Raw genomic sequence first — 18,291 nt, 5'->3', positions numbered from 1 at the left:
AGTTGAAATAAGAACAAGGTTTTTTTCCCTTTATAGTCTCTCCATCTCCAAAGAAAATCTGAATCCAGAAATACAACTGTGGTATATCACAACACGACCTCAACCACCACACTCTCCAGTTAAAATACTGGTAAGTTCTGATGCCACATATATACTATAGGGCCCAATTTTGGATGGCCAAAATCAAACTCCAATACTTTGTAGGTACAAATTGCCCTTTTTTTCTGGACAGCACTAGCAATGTGTCCTTTCAGAAAAGCTTATGGGAACATTTTTAATCAGTGACATGTTATTTTTCAAGACAAACTACTTGGGAATACTAACACCAATAGGTCTACAGAGCAGTGTCATAAGTGATGATTGATTGAATTCCTTGACAGGACCAGCTACCAACAATAAAACTTTTATAAGCATAAAAAATTATACCAAGACAGTCAATTTGTCCAAAAATGATGTCATAAGACACATAGTGAAACCTATCCACTGATAAAGCAGGTGAAATAATTAATAAACACTTCTGTAACATTAAATACACCATCTACTTTCTATTCACCACATCTTTTTCATAATAATGATACTGAAACACAAATATTCATAGAAGGACACAGTCTGTGTAAGCCATTTTTTCACAAAGAGCATTCTTTCAAATAAACAAAAATATACTTCAGTTCTTTGTTAGCCTGTGAGGAGCATAAAAATTCAAACACACTTCAGAACACTTATTTGCATTGACAAAAGTTGCACAAAGGTGTTTTTTCCTCTGCAATGGATAAACATGTCACCCCAGACTACAGAAGGACAAAATGTGAAAGAGCAGCTCCCCACCTTATTTTGCTGTTGGTGCCAGCTCTGTGAGGTGCTGCAAAAGCCTTTTGCTTCCATGTGCCAAACACTCTCACTTTTACTTTTTAAACTAATACCTATTTTCCATCAGTCTACAGATAGAGGTACTCAAAGCAAGTAGGTATCATTTAATAAATTACTTAAAAATGCTTCCCTTCCATTAATCTCCCCTGCAGTTTTTGTGTCTAAGCTTCCTCCTGCCTCACTCACCACTGCTATGAACTCACACACTGCATTTGGAACTACAGCAATTGTCAATGTATCAAAGGCTGCTTGATTTTACCTAGATCAGGTAGCAACAGCACTGTTGAGAATAATACAGGCTTTAGCTTGTGCTTTTTTTGTCTGCTGGGACCTCAAGCACTTAACAAGGCAATGAACCTGCAATGAGATCCATGCTATCACGATTTCACTTCTACTAGAACCTGTCTTGAGATGAGTATGGATGCTATTATCACACCTACACACCCCTGCCCTGGGAGGAAATGTCACAAAATGCCAAGTTCTGAAGTCCAGGCTAAAGCAAACTAGGTCAGAGCAGAACTGCAACCTCCATTTTCATCAGTATCCTCCTGCCCTATTTTTAACTTGATCTTTTAAGGAGGTTCTGTTTCCAATGGCCACGTGCCACAGCTGAATCTTTGCAAACATGGCCTCTGACAGAGAAGAGGCTTATAACTGTTCTCAAAATCCAGGGCTTTGAAAGTCACTTTGGATCAAATGGCAAACAATGCAGGTCACAGGCTGACTTTTCTTCACACTTTTAGCAAGAAATGCTGCTCAATGAACAATCAGTGTGTCAGACCTCCCTTCAGTATGAATACAAAAGCACAGTTGTTAGAGCCTTTCCAGCTCAACTTCGATAGCTCTGCCTAAAGACACTATTCAGCTTCTGTGCAAAGAGCAGTCCTCAGCCCAAAATGCCTTCCAAATTCCATTGTCAAATTCTTAACTCTTTCACACTGGTACCATACATCCAATAAACTCCCATGGATGCATTGCTACACGTTACATTAATACTTCAGTTTGGATTTATCGTTATTTCTACATCTACTCCTTGTCAGTTTAATTTTTCATTTGTGTTCTCTCCATAGTTTAAAACCTTACAGATCAGAAAATAATGGCACTTACATCCTTTTGTCCTTCAGGTTATGTATGATAACACCTCTGGCTGCGAAAACCTATGACTAACACTGGCATTGTATTGCTGAACTTGTCTTAAAATAAGTACAGCACCCACAGCAGCAGCTTTGGAGAAGGAAACAGAAAAATATTTCATTGGCCTGAAAAGCAGCAAATTCCACAGCAACTGCTTATGGAAAATCACACTGTGCCACCATTCTTCAGTAGGTGTAAAAGATACTTCAGTTTGGAAGAAAAATGGTTTATAAAATCTTAGTAACTATGAAAAAACCAAAGATAATGAATATGGTTCTGAGCAAAGACAAACCTTCTTCATATGATGCTATGTCATCACCAAATTGTATCTGTCTTTTGATCTCACCAACTACAAGCAGTGCAACTATACTGTCACGTCCCAGCTGGCAGTCCTTGTGCTGCATTCTCTAAGAACATCTAAAGTATTCCCATTTCAATTGGCTAAGGAAGTCTATACTTAGTTTAGTTTTTCTATCTTCATTAACCACAGATATAATAAAAAATATTAAATAAAAACCAAACCAAACAAACAAAACCCAAAACAAGCAAAGACCCAAACAAACAAAATACACACAAATTCACTAAAATTGATTTTCCACTATACTGCAAAAGCCCCACAGAAAAAGAGGTATTACGGAGTGATGTGATAGGAATTAAGTTCTGTATTCCACTTTCCCTCATGCACAATATGGGCTCCCTTTATGCTAAGAAAGCCTGAGGCAATATGCAACTGTCTGAGGTCAGAACTACTATCTGCAAATAAACAGCAACAAGTACATTGTCTGCTCTGAATGAAGCGTAAATCCTTTGGGGATTTGATGGTTTTTGATTCAGTCTTTCTCCTCTTAGCTCATCTCCTTGAAGATCAGCAACAAAAGATAAAATAAAGACATCCCTGACATTGCAAAGAGAATGACAGGACAGTATCTACTCGATTTCCTCTACACCCCATGATACATTAACCAAATAAAAAGGCCACAGAGGAGGACAGGAGACTCAGTGACTCACACAGCAGTACTTGGTTTTCTCTTCTTTGTTTCTGACTCCATGAGGGATCACCTGTTACTTTATCAATCCCAGAGGGATAAAAGGCAAGAAAATAATTGGAACTCCCTCTAATGCACCTGGAAACATAACGGGAGAGAAATATAGCAAAGAAGACTCAAGAGAAAGTAAAAGGACAGAAACACTTAAATCTGCTCCTCTTTATTACTCATGGCATAATCTCTTTCCCATTTTTATAAAAGGTTTATTAGAAAAAGCAAATCAATCAGATGGACACCTGACATTTTCTTTACCTTCAGGCCATCTCTCTCCAGAATATGATAGTTGAACAACTGGTCCAGAAAGTGCATCTGACACAGAAAGTGTCTTTAAGATAATGAGCTGCATATTGAGCAACTAAATCTTTTGTTTGGCTTGGGACAGGCAAAGGAAGTGGAGCCTGACTTGACTGGCAGGGAAACACAGCTATCATTGGCATTCATGATTCAAACAACTCTGCCTGTCCATCTCTGATTATGAACATCACTGGTGATCAGACATCAGTCACTTGAAAAAGAATCACTCTGGCAGCTTGGAAAGTAGCTTGTTTTAAACAGAATTAGCCTGAAATACCATGGCTTTCCAGAGGGATACTGAAAGAGTGTCTAGGAATTCTCCATGTGGTACCAGTCAGCAGTTACTGTCGTTGCCTACGTCAGGAGAGATCCACAATTAAAAGGGACAGCAAATGTCAAAATAAAACATGAAAAAGACAATTAAAGCTGAAAACAGAAATAGAACTGCAGTAAGACATTATGACTATTCACCTTGAGGAAACACAAGTTCATCAAGTCAAAAGATGGCATAAAAATGCAAAGAAAGGGAAATATGTCATACACTGGAACTCAGCCTGGTGGTATTATGTTAAAAAACATCAGTGGATGCAGTTCACTAAATAGTTGGGTACGAGAAACTATTATTCATACAACATAATATCCAGTCTCCTTCCAGTTATCCTAGATCTGACCTTCTTTTCTATGCTGCCTTCCTCCCATATACACATAATTTCAGTGACTAAAATCATGGGAGAAAAATGAAGAAGGCAACAAGTATAGCCTGAAAAGAGGTGTTTCACCAACTGGATTCCAGCTCTGAAGGAGTTACCTGGGGCAGCTCTCCTGCAGTGCTGGGCAGCCCTGGACTGCAACAATTGTCGAAAAGCCTAAACGAAACAAGCAAAACTCCAGCAACCTTCACAGTTGTTTCCCTCCCCAGGATGTTGTAATGAATTTTTACTACTCTTTTCTTTTTTTAGCAGTAGAGAGAATTCAAATTATTTCACATCTCAGTGGTAACGTGGTAACGTGGTAACACAGTTGCAATACCCCAGCTAGGAGTGACAAAGTGACAAGTACAGAAAATTGGTTTTAAAAAAAACCAAACTTTTAATCACTTAGCATTCACATCTTTGAACTGCTGCATGAAGTGCTACCCAAAAGCTAAATATTGTTAAGAGATCTCTTGGCTCTGTTTATTCTTCAGCACACTTTACCACCAAAGCCCTGGCAAAACTTGCAGCCACTGTTAACAGGAACATGACGGTGGAATTTATAGCAGAATATTAAAAATGAAGGAGCTTTCAGTTTCCCTTAATGCAATTAACCCAGCAACAACAGTAAGTACTTTGAAATCACACTCCCAATCAAAAAATTTATGTTTGGGACAGCAAAACACTGAAATGCTGTGATAATTCTTATGTAGGGGGATTTAACACTGCTAAATGCAGAGTCTATAAATCAGTTTCTCCACAGAACTCTAAAGTCACAGGTGTCAAATATAAATCTTTTTTTCATAATCCCATTCTTGGTCTTTTCATGTTATTACTGGACTTCCTGAATAAATTGTTGCTAAAATAAGTTTGGTCTTTTTTCCTACAAAATTTGCCAAACCAACTGCTGGAATGCATTTGTATTGTCCTCTTACTGGAAGAATTTCTGTAACATTCCCATTGACCTAATTGCAGGTTTTGGCCTGAAAAAATGACACGTTTCTGTGAATCTGGTAAAGCTGTTGAAACAGGGATACTAGAAATGAAGTACCCTTCTGGCCTCTTTCATCAAGCTCCAGGCTGAATCCCCTTAGGAATGTGATGGCATTTCTTCTCTCTGCTTTTTTCTAAAATCCTATTCTAAGCTGCTTAAAAAAAAAAAAAAAAAAAAGAAAAAAAGAAAAAAAGAAAAAAAGAAAAAAAGAAAAAAAAAGACAAGAAAGTGAAAATCTGACCAAAATAACCCAGAAACTTAAGTAAAGACAGCTGGAAAGATGAAAGAGTGATAATGTTTAGATGTAGACCAAGTGACATGCTCCAACAACTGGCAGGGACTAACTTTTGTCCCAGAAATGTATGTTATTAAAGAACACAATGTCAGTGGGGAAATCCCTGAAACCACAATACAATTACATTGTTTTAAGTCTTCATTTGGAAAGTATTATCATTACTTAGAGAAAAACGGTTTATGTAGTAAAAAAATGTTTATGTAGTAAATTTAAGTGTGGTGCATCTTACAGCAAGTCTTTTTTATAATAGCAGGAGAAGAAAAAATAATAATCACAGGACAAAATTGATTGCTTGGAGATAATTTAAAGCCAGGGCGGATATCATAGGACATCATTAGACAAGCAATTCAAATGAAGAAATACATAAAAATGTCAGCAATATTGCATAGTGTATATATTTAAAACACAGTTTGCAAAGCCTCCAACCAAAAGCAACTTCTGCTTTTGCCCCTGATGCAGATGAATGTTGCTCTATGTTACGTTCCTTTTTATGGCAGAAACAGTGCCTGTAACTTGCATGCTTTAATCTGGCAAAATCCCTGGGTGTGCCCACAATTCCATTTAGAGTCATGTTTCAGGGACCCGTATATAGTTGTATCTCTAGTGTACCAGTGTGCTGTGTTCCTGGCTTTAATAAATAATTTTCTAAGCTTCTGTCACCATCAGGTCTTCGTTACCTGCGCAGATTTTCCCGTCGTAGGTCTCGCACACCCAGTCGTGGCACTCGCAGAGCGGACCGTAGTATTTGCCAGACTCAGTCACCTGGCAGATGCAGACTCCACACTCACACCTGCCTCTGTCATTGCACAGCTTCCCCCCCGGGACACGGCACCTGAGCTCCGACTCCGCCCGGGACAGCCGGCAGGAGGCAGGAGTACCCAGACTGCTCCTGTGGGGGACAGCGAACAGAATAAGCTGTGGTCAAAGCCAGGGGCTGCAGCTCAGGGCTGATGAGAGCCTGGCTCATGTGAAACCACCCTCCTGCCATTGGCTTCAGCCAACACCCAGAATGTTGTTCTTACCACCTCTTCAGCTATGGTTGCAAATTATTTTAACTTGCCTCAAAACACCCAATTGTCTCCATTTTCATCAGAAATCTCATTGTTACCCGCAAGAATGCTTATACTTTATTTTACTTATTTTTTAAACTACATTGGCCTCATCTACTTCCCCATCAGGCATATCTAGTATATATGCACAGACACGTATGGTTTCATTATCCGTCACGAAACATTTTGATCTTAATTATTTCAAAAAGTTTAGAGACACCATATACATCCAAACATCTGGGTAGTATAACAGGAATATATATCATACGGCACACTCAAGGTTGATTCTAATAAAATATGTTTGCCAGAGTAATCCTTCTGGTTGTCAGACATATAAGATCCATGCCTTCAATGGAAAAGGAAATCAAAGTAATCATGGCTTTCCATGCAACACTGTAGGTTGTGGCTGCGGTTTTGGCAAAGGCAGCAGAATCCAATTCTAGATCTGCAGATTTGCAGCTCTGCCATGCAACTGTACCATGCACTGGAGCACATGGAGATCAGGATTTTCAGGACATACTGAGGAAAAATCACACCTTGGCTCATCAGGAGCTGAATCGTAGGAAAGAAGGACTTCTCAGGCCAAAAAGAAGGTCTTCACAACACTAGGGAATACTGAAGATGTAAATGAATAGAACCTGCCATTCTCAGATAGTAGGCTTTGCAAGGCTCTGGAGCAAAGCAGCTGCTGGCCCTAGGAGCCAGTGTGTGCTGGCTGTGGTGGAGATGGAGAGGGAAAAGCAATGCACAAAGTGCAGCAATAAGCAGGGTTCTGTGGTCAGGTGCCTGCTCCACTCAGGCAGCGGAATTTAGAGGTTTGGATGTAAAGAGTCATCGCTACCCAGCTCTTCACGGCTTTCAGAGTGTGCTCTTGGGTATCAAATGCACTGTTGCGAAGAACTCTGCAGCCTGCACAGGCAGCTACCTACCGAGGTTCCCAGTGACCCGGAGCGCTTCCCTCAGTGTCACCTTCAAGCAGGCAGAGAAGAGCCAAGACACGGCTCGGCCGCTCCCTCCGCCAGCGCAGTTCCACGCTCCGGGCACCGCCACGGCCGCCGCCCCCCTGAGGCCTGAGGGCCGCACTTACCGCAGCGCCGGGGACAGCGCGGGGCCCAGCAGCAGCAGCAGCGCCAGCAGCCGCAGGCCGAGCATGGTGCGAGGAGCCGAGCGCACCTGAGCGCTCCTGCAGACGGACGGACGGACAGGCGGGCGGACAGAGCCGCCAGGCACGCCGAGAGCTGGGGCTGGGCAAGCCCGGCTCCAGCGCTGCTCCCCCCAGCCGCAGCGGCTCTGATTAGCTGCCTGGGAGCGGGATTTGGGCAGCGCTCTGGGAAGGCGGCCGGTGCCAAACCCCGAAGTTTACAGTCTAGGCAGGGAAGTAATTAGAAACAGTTGCTCAGCCAGATGGTTTATTTTGATGTTTTAAAAGTGGCCCGTTCGCAGATGTGAACGAACTATCTCATTGTCAAAGTACAGGCACCGTAACTATTCGAGGTATGTGTATCCCCCTGTCCTTTGACAGACGGGATAATCTGTGGAACTTGCACGGACGAGGAGACAGCAGCAGCGCTCCCCAGCTGCACATCCCTGCCTGCCTGCTGGAGCAGCTCCCTGGCGCCTGCCTCCCCAGATCCATCCTTCCCTCCTTCCCTAAGGTCACCTGCTCGCGTCACAGCACCGTGCGACACTGCGGGCTGCCGACCTGCACCAGCACGAGTGACTGCACATTAAAAACATTGTCAGCTAGCCATTCCTAATGCCTTATTAAAACACAGTCCAACACTTCATCTCAGCGGTGGGACATTTTTGAATTGCTTTAAAACTAAGCTAAAAGGAAGAACAGTCTCTCCAAATGAATCAGCTTTGGCAGATATGGCCACGTGCACTTCTTTCTGCTGTGGAAAAGTTTTTGATCCCTCTGGTTGTCCTGGGAAATTGCTGATTGCCCGATACCTCCCTGGGATGGAAAGCTCTTAAAGAAACAAACTTTGACCACAAAAGATGGTAAGTTATAGGTGTCCTAGTCTACATACACACACACATGCATTTTTAAAGCAGACAGCTTTCACTGGTTCTGAAGCCTGTATTGGAGATTAAAGACCTCAGTAGCTCTCTCAGAATGAAAAGCTCTTGTTTTAATTTCATATTAAATATCTAATATACCACGATTTTACTGTTCCAGAAAACATTTTAAGATCTAGTTAAAATTCTGACTCAGAGGCTGCCTTTCCTATGAGTTTAAGTGGGTGTCTTACACTTTACACAGTGAACTCAAGGCTACAATTCACAACATTCCTGCTAACACAACTAGTTCTGCTAGTTATATTCCTTAAAAAAAATATAGTGCATCAAACATTTTACTTTGTTCTGCTGGCCTTAAATATGACAAAAGAACCTTTAAAGTCTAGTTTGCAGTCTGTTTTCAGTCAAGTACCCACTTGGAGGGTAAAACTTAATCGAAGATCAAAAGAGGCTGGACAAAATCGGCTCTAGCATATTTGTAAACATACATTATTTGTCCCTGAAGATATACAAGTTAAACCCAAATATTATTCCAATGGACTATTAAAACACGAGATTTTTGTCATATTTTAGTAAGTTATCTTGAAGCTGTTAAGTGCAAAACTTCAAAACTTCACTGTCTACTCAGAGTGTACTATCTTCTTTATGACACATAATTTTACCCTAAAATACAAGCAAGTAGAGTTACAATGTAAAAAAATCAAAAAGCCCCATATATAGCTGTTGTATAACAAATCCATTTTTTACTATTTTTGCTGCCCTTTATAGTATATTTCATATTGCAAGTGTGTTAAAATATTTTCTAGAGCAACACGGATAATAAAAATCCTGTATTGAGTGATCTGTTTGCTTCAGTCCTGTGAATATTTACAGTCCTGCTAACCCCATGTGTTTGACTTACTTTGATGGATCTAGTGAAAAGGGAAGTAATATCAGAAGGCAAATCAATAAATATTTATTTCTGACAGTCCTTGAACTTTGAAATCCATGCTTAATGTAGCACTGTGTGTGATAGTTTTTGAAATGCATATATAATGCTGCAGTAAAAAAATATTTATAAATTAAGACCCTTTAGATTACAGAAAGGAGCACTTTTAAAAACAATGTGATTGTCAGAAATTGTACTCCCTGAAGTCTCAGTTTAGAGAAGAATAAATAAAAAGCTTTGCATTTTACACAATAGTAATTCCCTTTTAGCACTAAATTTATCTTTAATCCACAACTTTAAAGGCTGCCATCTGTTCATTTTCCTCCTTTTTCCCTGAGAAGACTGTTGCTGACAGGTATTCAGAAGACTTTAAATCAGATTACAAAATATAACTTCAAATGTATGAGAAGATATTCACCGTGATATGATGAACCTATCACTGTCTTATTATTTATTTACATCTGTCATGTTTTGAAGAAATACACAACTTTTGGCTCTGGATCTTTTGAATTTGGAGAAGGCATACTTCCACAGTTGAATGGTGCAGTATTTGAAATGTGCACCCGGAGCTTAAATTTAATAAATGTTTTCCTGTGTATCTGTCTCTAATACAGTATCTCAGTGTTCCCTTAATGGATTTTAACCTTTTCTCAGATTATTATTTAATTATTTAAGCCTAGAATGCTTGTATGCATGCATGTATAAAATATACATATATATATATGTACACACACACACACACACATCTATATACACATATACATATATATATATACACAAATATACACATATATATATATAAATATAATGTGTATGTGTACACAGAAGCTAATTTAAATTCCATTTAAAAGGAGTCAGTCTCTTTAAATGGGAACCTGTCATGATGCCTTGAGAACTCCTCACTTTCTTTCAGGACTTCTGTATACAAATCTAAAGAACTTGGTTCTCTGCTGGATAACATACACCTACATGAAACACAGCACTTGTGAAATGCTACTTTTCCTATGTATTGGAGTTTTAGACTAAGACCTGTAGGTGCTTGGTAGATGTATAGCTTACAAGTGGTAATTCCACTGCTTGCAGAGTAAAGGTAGAAAAGAGAAAGTCAATATATTGCTGATGAGGAGGAGAAGCTGGAACACAACTGCTAATACTAAACAGCCTTTTCAAAATGGGCAATAGATTTAAATAGTACTTGTCAGACTCAAAATTACTTCAAATTAAGATATGGAATTGAAAAAAAAATAGGTGCTGTTAAGCACACTTACATTTGAACCTCTTTTTTAAGTATATCCCTGTTACTGTTCTTGATAAAAGTTTGCAGGATTAGGTGGAGAGACTGGGATAAACCTTTTCCCTGTAATTTTATTGACCACTAGAGGAACCAGTAGGATAATTTCCTATCCAAACTGATGAAGGTTGTTTTTGCAATTTCATAGTCTTCTGAACTGTGTGAAAACTAAGCTGCAAACCTGGAGTAGACAAGATAACTCATCTTCAACTTTGCCAGAATTGTATTTTTAATACTAAATCACATAGAATAATATTTGTTTAAAAGGGGGAAAAAACACAAGAAAAAAGCTTTTTTACTGTAAGAGCAGTCTCAGCTGGAACAGAACACCCAGCAATGTTGTGGAATCCTATCCTTGGACATAGCCTAGTTTGGGCAACATGCTTTAGGGTATCCTGCTCTGGACAGGCAGGTTAGACTAGACCATCTCCAGAGATCCTTTCCAACCTCAAATATTCCATAATTCTATGACTGATGGCATAATGTGCTATTGGACAAGGCTTACTTCGGTTTGGAGACACAGATGAATTCTGCCTACTCCTTTACGACAGCCTCCCAGTGAATATTTTAATTTTGTTGTCATTTTATTAAAGTCATCAGCTTTGCAAAACACATTTCATGCCATTCTTAAGGATTTTCTTCTTAATAAAACAAATCAAAATGCACATAAAGTGAGCAGTCTAAGCTTAAAAAAATGGAAACCATCAAACTCGTTCAAATATTCCTCTTGAGTTTCCACTGAAGACATTTTAGTAACAGCATGGGTTTGTAAGAGTGGACACTGAGGTATTCGAATGCAGAGGCATTCAGTTACATCAAAATTTTCTAAAATTAACCAGAAGCTGAAAATTCCACATATCAAACAAGTTATTGTTCCTCCATAAAATGTAGAACAAAGAGAATTTTAAGTGTCCAGTGATTCTTCTGTCAAGGATATACAACCACTAAATTAGATCTATGACAAACCACTTTAACAGGCATGAAGCAAAGTACTTGATGCAGTTAACTAAAATCTGTCTAAATTGAACAGTTCAGAAATGCATGCAACTGTTGAAAGTCATCACTGTGCTGGTCAATGTCATCCCTGGAAGGGAGCAGGAGACAGAGTACCCCAGAGCTGTACAGAACTGAAAACCTTGTGTTAATTTTGCTGACATGACATGGAATCTGGGACAGCTGATGGTATCACACAGGGAATACAAATAGCTTTTGGAGTTGCAGGATCAAGGTTAGAACAAGATAAAAGCTGAGCTGGTCTGAATGTAGCTGGCCTGAATAGTACAGAATATAAGCTACCCAAACAATTCATAGGCCAACATTAATCAAGATGTTATTTTGTAATACTCTAGGGTAAAACCTTAGCTTACTCCTTCATGCCTCAGTTGAAACTTTAAATAGCTGGTAGGTCTTCTGTTTGTTCAGTGTTTGCTATGAATTCCCCTACACAGCAATAATACTCTGCTTTTACAGAGGCTTTAAGGAAGCAGAAGATATTTAAGCATGATCTTGCAAGAAAGCTCAAAATGCCAGCAATAATAGTGCATTTCAAAATCCAGTCTACTGTTTTCTTAACTGTCTAGCATTTATTTCAGCAAGCAAGTAAAGCTCTGCTATAAGCCAAGTTAACAGTATAATTAAGAGCCCAAGAAAGGAAATAAAAAGCATATAATTTTTCACCATAAATTACTACTTTATGGTCAATTTGTGCCTTATTTCTCAAATGGAAAAGGTTTCTTGATGCTGGGAATCTTGAAAAAAATCAGGAATAGTGGGAAATACTATTTTATTTGTGATCTTTTTAACTAGTTACCTGAATAAGTTACAATGAAGATAATTATTATCATTTTGACCAAATAGCTGTTCCTAAGGATAGCAAATTAAAAAAATAAATGCTGATTCAGGGCAGAACTGCAGTAACTCAGGTTGGGTGCCTAAACTGAACACATGCACACCAGATTCTCCAGGGCAACAGCAACCAACTTGCATGGTTTCAATGCTCTGTCTTGCACTGCTTGCTGTTAAACCAAAAATGAAGGAGAGACAGAAATTAAGAAGGAAGCATGAGAAAAAAACATGATTGCCCTTCTTCTGAGAACTCCATACATACTGAAAGCAAATTAATCCTACACACAGTTAGTAGCAGACTTGGGTCTCTCCTTAAGGTGTGAAATTAAGAAAACCATACTGTGTGTCCTTTATTCTGGTTCATCAATGTTGACACAGTTCACAGACACTCAAGAATGACAGTTTTTAACCCATCCCAATCAAAGTTACTCATGAACATTAATTGAGTTTCTCTTGCTGCCATTTGTCTGATGCTGCTCTGTGACCATTTCTGTTCTGGTTGCACACTTGTGAGATAAACCACCACCAGCCAGAGCTATAAAGGGCAGATAGGTGGAAGCAAACTAGGCTGCTCAGCTCATCTGATTCATGTGGGGGCCCAATAATACCAGGGTGCTGCTCAGCATGTGCAGAGCAGGACTTCAGACTATGGGAGAACTTTGTGCTAACCATCATTAAGATGACTAAGGACTTGGACACCCTGAGGCTAAAGAGCAAGAGGCAGGAATTTAGCAGTTTTTTACTTGTATCCTATGCTAAAATGATTAAATCTTACTTTGTGTCTGAAGTTTAATTCTAAATTGCTAAATGATATTTTGTGACCTTTTTTAAAAGCTTAAGCATAATTTCAAAATGAATATTTCATGAATTCTTTTAGTCATTACAGACAGTCTAAAATCTGATCAAGCACTGTGTTCTTTCATAAGTGGTAAATCAAATTCCAACAATGGCAATCCAAATAAGATCAGCTCCTTGGGCAGTTTTTAAAGTTTGCTTACATTACTCTTCAACTACTTAACAGATACTTAGGGAAAGTAAGGACAATAAACCAAATAAAGTTCAAATAAATTCAGAAGTAAAGCCAGGGCTTGAGGGCTATCCAAATTCTGTAAGAAAACATGTAAAATAAATGATGCTTTGAATTCCCCATTTTTTTTAGGAGTGAGCAGGTCTAGGAAACTTTGTTTTTTTAATTACCTTTAATCCAGGGAGATCTTACTTTTTGCAGATTATGTTACAGAAATTAAAGTTATAAGTAAGGTTGAGAATTCTCCCCTTGAATTCTCAGCACAAATCTTCCGGAATTTTCCAAAATTTTCTTTTAAATGGACATTTTGCCATGGCCAATTTCAAACGTGTTGAAGTTTGAAGGATGAATAAGGAAATTCCTTTATCTGGTCTTGATTTGTAGAGATAATAGGTAAATTTTTACTAAGAAGTATTTTTTCTTTTGACCTATTTAACATTACTGTAAAGTAATATTGTAAGATTAACTTCCAAATTCTGTCTTTATCTATATGTTTATGGCTTGCTTTACAGGCCAGTGTGAATTTTCTAAATCAGAATTAAAACAGACTTCAGCTCTAAATATTAAATATTGTTACAGACTTTAAAGGACTGATAGGTTCTTTGCAAAATTATATTAGCAATTTATATAGACACCTAAGTTTTCCAATTTATCCTCATATGCCTGCTATACACCACTCAAGTTCTAAAATATTCATAATTGCTTTTCATGTTCCAGATCTGAAAGTAAATTTGTGGTTACACAGCAAAGTAAGAAAGGGCTTTTTCTTGCAAACAGGAAACCTTTACCATCTGCACAATTCTATGTATGGAAGAGTACTGTTTCACCTTTGCCCACAGGCAGCTACATCAAGGTATCAAGGGCTAAACCCTTCTTCCAGCATGAGCATCACCTGATGCAAGTTGTGCTCTCAGGCTGTAGAAGAGAATCCAGCCTTGTGCTGAAAATGTGGGTCCCCACTAGCAGCTTGTGCTTCACAGAGTCAGGGCAGGTAGTAACAGTATGTTACCAAATAGGACACCAGGTAAAAGGAGGAGTGCCAAATACATAAGGAAACACGTATTCTATATAATATAAACCACATGTAAGGAAATGAATTCTTTCTTTTTTGGAACTCATTAAAGGGTATCTAAATTACTGCAGCACATTTTGAACCCCCTTCCAACACATGACAGATGCTAATACGTGAATTCAGTGGCAGGCCACCAAGGCAGTTGGAACTGAAGCACTTGCTCCATGAGGAGAGGCTAAAGGAGCTTTTTCAGCCTGAAGGAAGGATGGGTTTGGGGCACCTAGGAATATTCTGCCAGATTCTATGAGGAAGCTGTCAAGAGGACAAAGCTAGGTTATTCCCAAGGTTGCATTGAAGGAGGAGAGACAGCTGACAAGGGAGCGTCCAAGTGCATGTCAGGAAAAAATCTTTCAGCATGAGGACAGTTCAGTACTGAAACAGGCTTACCAGGGAGGCTGTGCAGTCTCTGTCTTGGGAGGTTTTCAAAACCCAACCGGATAAAGCCCTGAGCAAGCTGGTGTGATCTCATCTCTGAGCCTGGTTTAAGCAGATCAGTCAGACCAGATGGCCTCCTAAGGTCCCTTCCAACTGGAAAATTGTTCTATTGAGAATTATTTTTCTGAGGCCAGTATATCCATAGAAAAAATGTTACACAAAGTCACATCTGCTGGCAAATGTTGATTTCTTTTGTTTAGATATAGCTGCAATAGCTGCAACATTTCACTGTTTGCAACTGTCAGTTTTCATTTATGAGATGCTATCACCAACAGCATAATGCTGCCTAGCAACTTATTCTAAGTAATGAAACGTTAAGTGGGGAGGAAGAGACAAAATGGGAAGAGTATTATTTGTCAGCACATTTATTCTTAAATTGTTTTGCTTTACAAATTTTTTCTCATGAAACATCAGCTGACTGCTATCAAAAACTGCAAACACTAAAATTAGGTGCTTAATTTTACTGGAATTGCTAATGCTGGTAATACATGTAAGTAGCACTGGCAGGACTGCATCTGTAATCCTGAGGCCAGTTCCCTAACTGGCTTATTAGTTTTGGTTGCCAGCATCAAATAGATATAATTTAAAGGAACCTAATCAGTTTATGCCATACACTTTCCTTCAGCTTTCTGGGGTATTTTGCTAAGGGCTTTCTCTTTTGAATCCTATTCTACATCTTTACCCTCTCCAGTAAGTTACAGACTCACATTATCTCCCATCATCCAGTTTCATTTAAACATAAATTTTACACAAATTTACTTTTTTTAAAATTTGCTCAAGCGGATACAATACAGATTAGAATGTGCCAACCTGATATACGGAAACAATTTTCCGAGTATTTCTTTATCTGTTTATTTGTGGTATCTCTTCCATAGAATCATTTAAGCTGGAAAAGACCCCTGTCTACGCCAACAAGATATCTTTGTGAATTTATTTCACTATGGAGCTCAAGACTGGGCTTTTACATGGCTTTTCAGTAATTTGAAAATTAGCCAGACCACCCTGTGAAGTAGGGGCTCTTTGCCCCTAAAAAGAAGCCCTAAGATGTACAAATACGCTTTCTTACAAAAATAAACAACCTATCCTAGCACTTGAAGAGCAGAACGAAAACCAAAAGCAAACCCCAAGCGAAAGCCCCCAGCAGTGCCGCAGGGAGCGGCGCCTCGGCCGGCGCTGCTGCGGGAGAGGGGCAGCGCGGGCCCGGCGCAGGGAGCGCCCGGCGGCTCCGTCCCGTGCGGGAACCACTCCTGCGCTTGGGGCGCAGCGGGCACGGATCCGAGCCGCTGTGGGGTGCTTGGCGAGAACCGCCGCGGGGATCACCCCCGGCAGCGGGGCCGCCGAGCCACCTCTCCTCCCAGCCGGACTCTGGAGCAAGGCGGGGGCCTGTTCGTTCCGAGGCGCCGTGCGCTGTCGGCACCGGCTCCTCCGCACCTGCTCCCTCCCCGCCCGCCCCCGCCGCCGTTGCCGAGAGACTGAGCGCGGCCGCCGCCGGGCGGGCCCCGCCGCCCCGATCCATCGCGGGGAGGGCGGCGTGCGAGGCCGGCTCGGCACCGCACCACCCGCACAGCCGCGGGGGCCGCTCCCGACCGCGCCATGAAGGGAGATGCTGGCGGTAGGTCGGAGGCGGCGGGCGCGGCTCGCTCTCGCAGCGCGGTGGGGCCCCGCGCCTCCCCGCCCCTCTCCCCAGCCCTGGCTGCCGGCGGCCGCCGCGGCTGTGCCGGGAAGGCTGGCGGCTCCCCGGGAAGGGACGGGCGCGGCCGGAGGCCCGCCTGGCTCGGCGGCGGGGGAAGGGGCGGCGGCGCCCTCCGCATCGCCCGCCCCGGCCGCGCTCCCCCGCGGTGGGAGGGGGCGCTCCGGCCTTGCCCCGGGCCCTCGGCAGCCCTCAGCGAGGCAGAGCGGGGCCGTGCGGCCGGCGGGCCTCTGGGGGGTCACTCGTCTCACGGGTGGCTGCGGATGGGCACGGGGTGGCCGCGGAGAGCCCCCTCCCCTCGGGGAGCTGTTCGCTGGGGCTGCGGGCTCGGCGTGGGTGGAGGGAGCGATGTACCCAGGCCTGGGCTAAACCTATTTAACGTGCTGTGTCAGGGGCTCCTACATCGAATAGAGAGAGCGATACTTAATTTTATTTTATTTTATTTATTTTGTTATTGACATATTTTATTTAAGTGCTCTCAGTAAAACCAGAGACATATTTCTAGAAAGGAAATTTCTAGTTTTCTGATGGCCTTGACGTGCAAACGTGGCATTTCAGTCGGCTGTGATTTGGTAGGTTAACCGTTGTTGCAAATATTTATCCAGGCAAATATTTACACCAAGAAAACACTAACTAAATGCTATTTGAGTCTTTTGTGTTAGTCTTAAGCATCATCAATTTCCTGGTTCATTTCGTTGTTCCTGTTCGTTTTCATTTCCTTCTCCAGCAGCCCCATTCAACCTACCCACTGAGTGATCAACAGAGAAATGATACATACTAACAGTGAACTATGCTCTGCTGCATGAATGACAAAAGCTGAAGTTTCTTAATTTCGGGAAGGGGATGAGAAATGACCCTTTCTTTGAGTTGGTCTCACTGGATGCTAGAAGTCTCCAGCTCTCTTCAAGTATAAACGTATACCTTTGGAGACTTTCAGCAATAGTTGGGTTTATTTTCGTTTTGTGGGTTGGTTTTTGTTGGGTTTTTTTGGGTTTTTTTTTTTGTGTTTTACTCTTTGAGCTTGGTAACTTTCAAAATTGTAACAATTGGCATGTCATTTATGCTTTAGTCTTCTGGTTTGGCACTTCGGTTTTATTTTAATCTCAAATGTGGTCCATCACAGTTCCTTCCCATTTAAGCTATACCACCTGGAAATAAAATATACTCTGATTTGACTTATTTCCAGCTCTAGGACACTGATGATACCATGAGCACTATTTAGATCTGTATGGCATTCATTCAAACCTAAAAATTGAGTCAAAGACATTTTGTGTCTTGAACTTTCACAGTAGAAGGTGAATACTATCACACTGTGTTGTAGGGAGCAATGGGCTGCTGGACCAAGCCTTAGAAGGCTCCTACAGATGAGAATGTCTTCCTGAGGCATGAGAAGGGAAGTTGGGTTTTTTCCCCACCTGCCTAGGTATTCAGGAGTTCAGTTTGTTACAAATAACATTTCTGATGTGCTTATGAGTAAACTAGAGGTGTTACATTCAAAAATAATTTTTAGTGTGTTACTAATAGAATGCTTCCATGGTTGGATCTCCTGTAGGTTTTGAGCATGAAATCTTTTGAGGTTAAAGAGCAAAGTCAGCCTAATGTGGGTGTTA

General features: G+C 41.0%; 2 protein-coding genes across 2 annotated transcripts in view; one reads left to right on the top strand and one right to left on the bottom strand.

Moving 5' to 3' along the window:
• The window catches only part of ITGBL1 (integrin subunit beta like 1), a 123,368-nt gene extending 115,358 nt beyond the window's left edge, over positions 1-8,010 (bottom strand). Inside the window, exons 1-2 of the mRNA XM_056500989.1 lie at positions 7,459-8,010; positions 6,000-6,211 (exon numbers count right to left, since the gene is read on the bottom strand). Of these exons, the coding sequence (XP_056356964.1) occupies positions 6,000-6,211; positions 7,459-7,523 (277 nt within the window). The 5' untranslated portion in view covers positions 7,524-8,010. The remainder of the gene's footprint in view (positions 1-5,999; positions 6,212-7,458) is intronic.
• Positions 8,011-16,287: 8,277 nt separating this feature from the next.
• The window catches only part of NALCN (sodium leak channel, non-selective), a 222,972-nt gene continuing 220,968 nt past the window's right edge, over positions 16,288-18,291 (top strand). Inside the window, exon 1 of the mRNA XM_056500515.1 lies at positions 16,288-16,603. The gene's annotated coding sequence lies outside the window, so the exon portion shown is untranslated. The remainder of the gene's footprint in view (positions 16,604-18,291) is intronic.

The sequence above is a fragment of the Oenanthe melanoleuca genome, chromosome 1, assembly GCF_029582105.1.
Source record: "Oenanthe melanoleuca isolate GR-GAL-2019-014 chromosome 1, OMel1.0, whole genome shotgun sequence".
Taxonomy (NCBI): Eukaryota; Metazoa; Chordata; class Aves; order Passeriformes; family Muscicapidae; genus Oenanthe; species Oenanthe melanoleuca.
The sequence above is the reverse complement of the archived record's forward strand: the minus strand, read 5'-3'. Positions and strand labels throughout refer to the sequence as shown.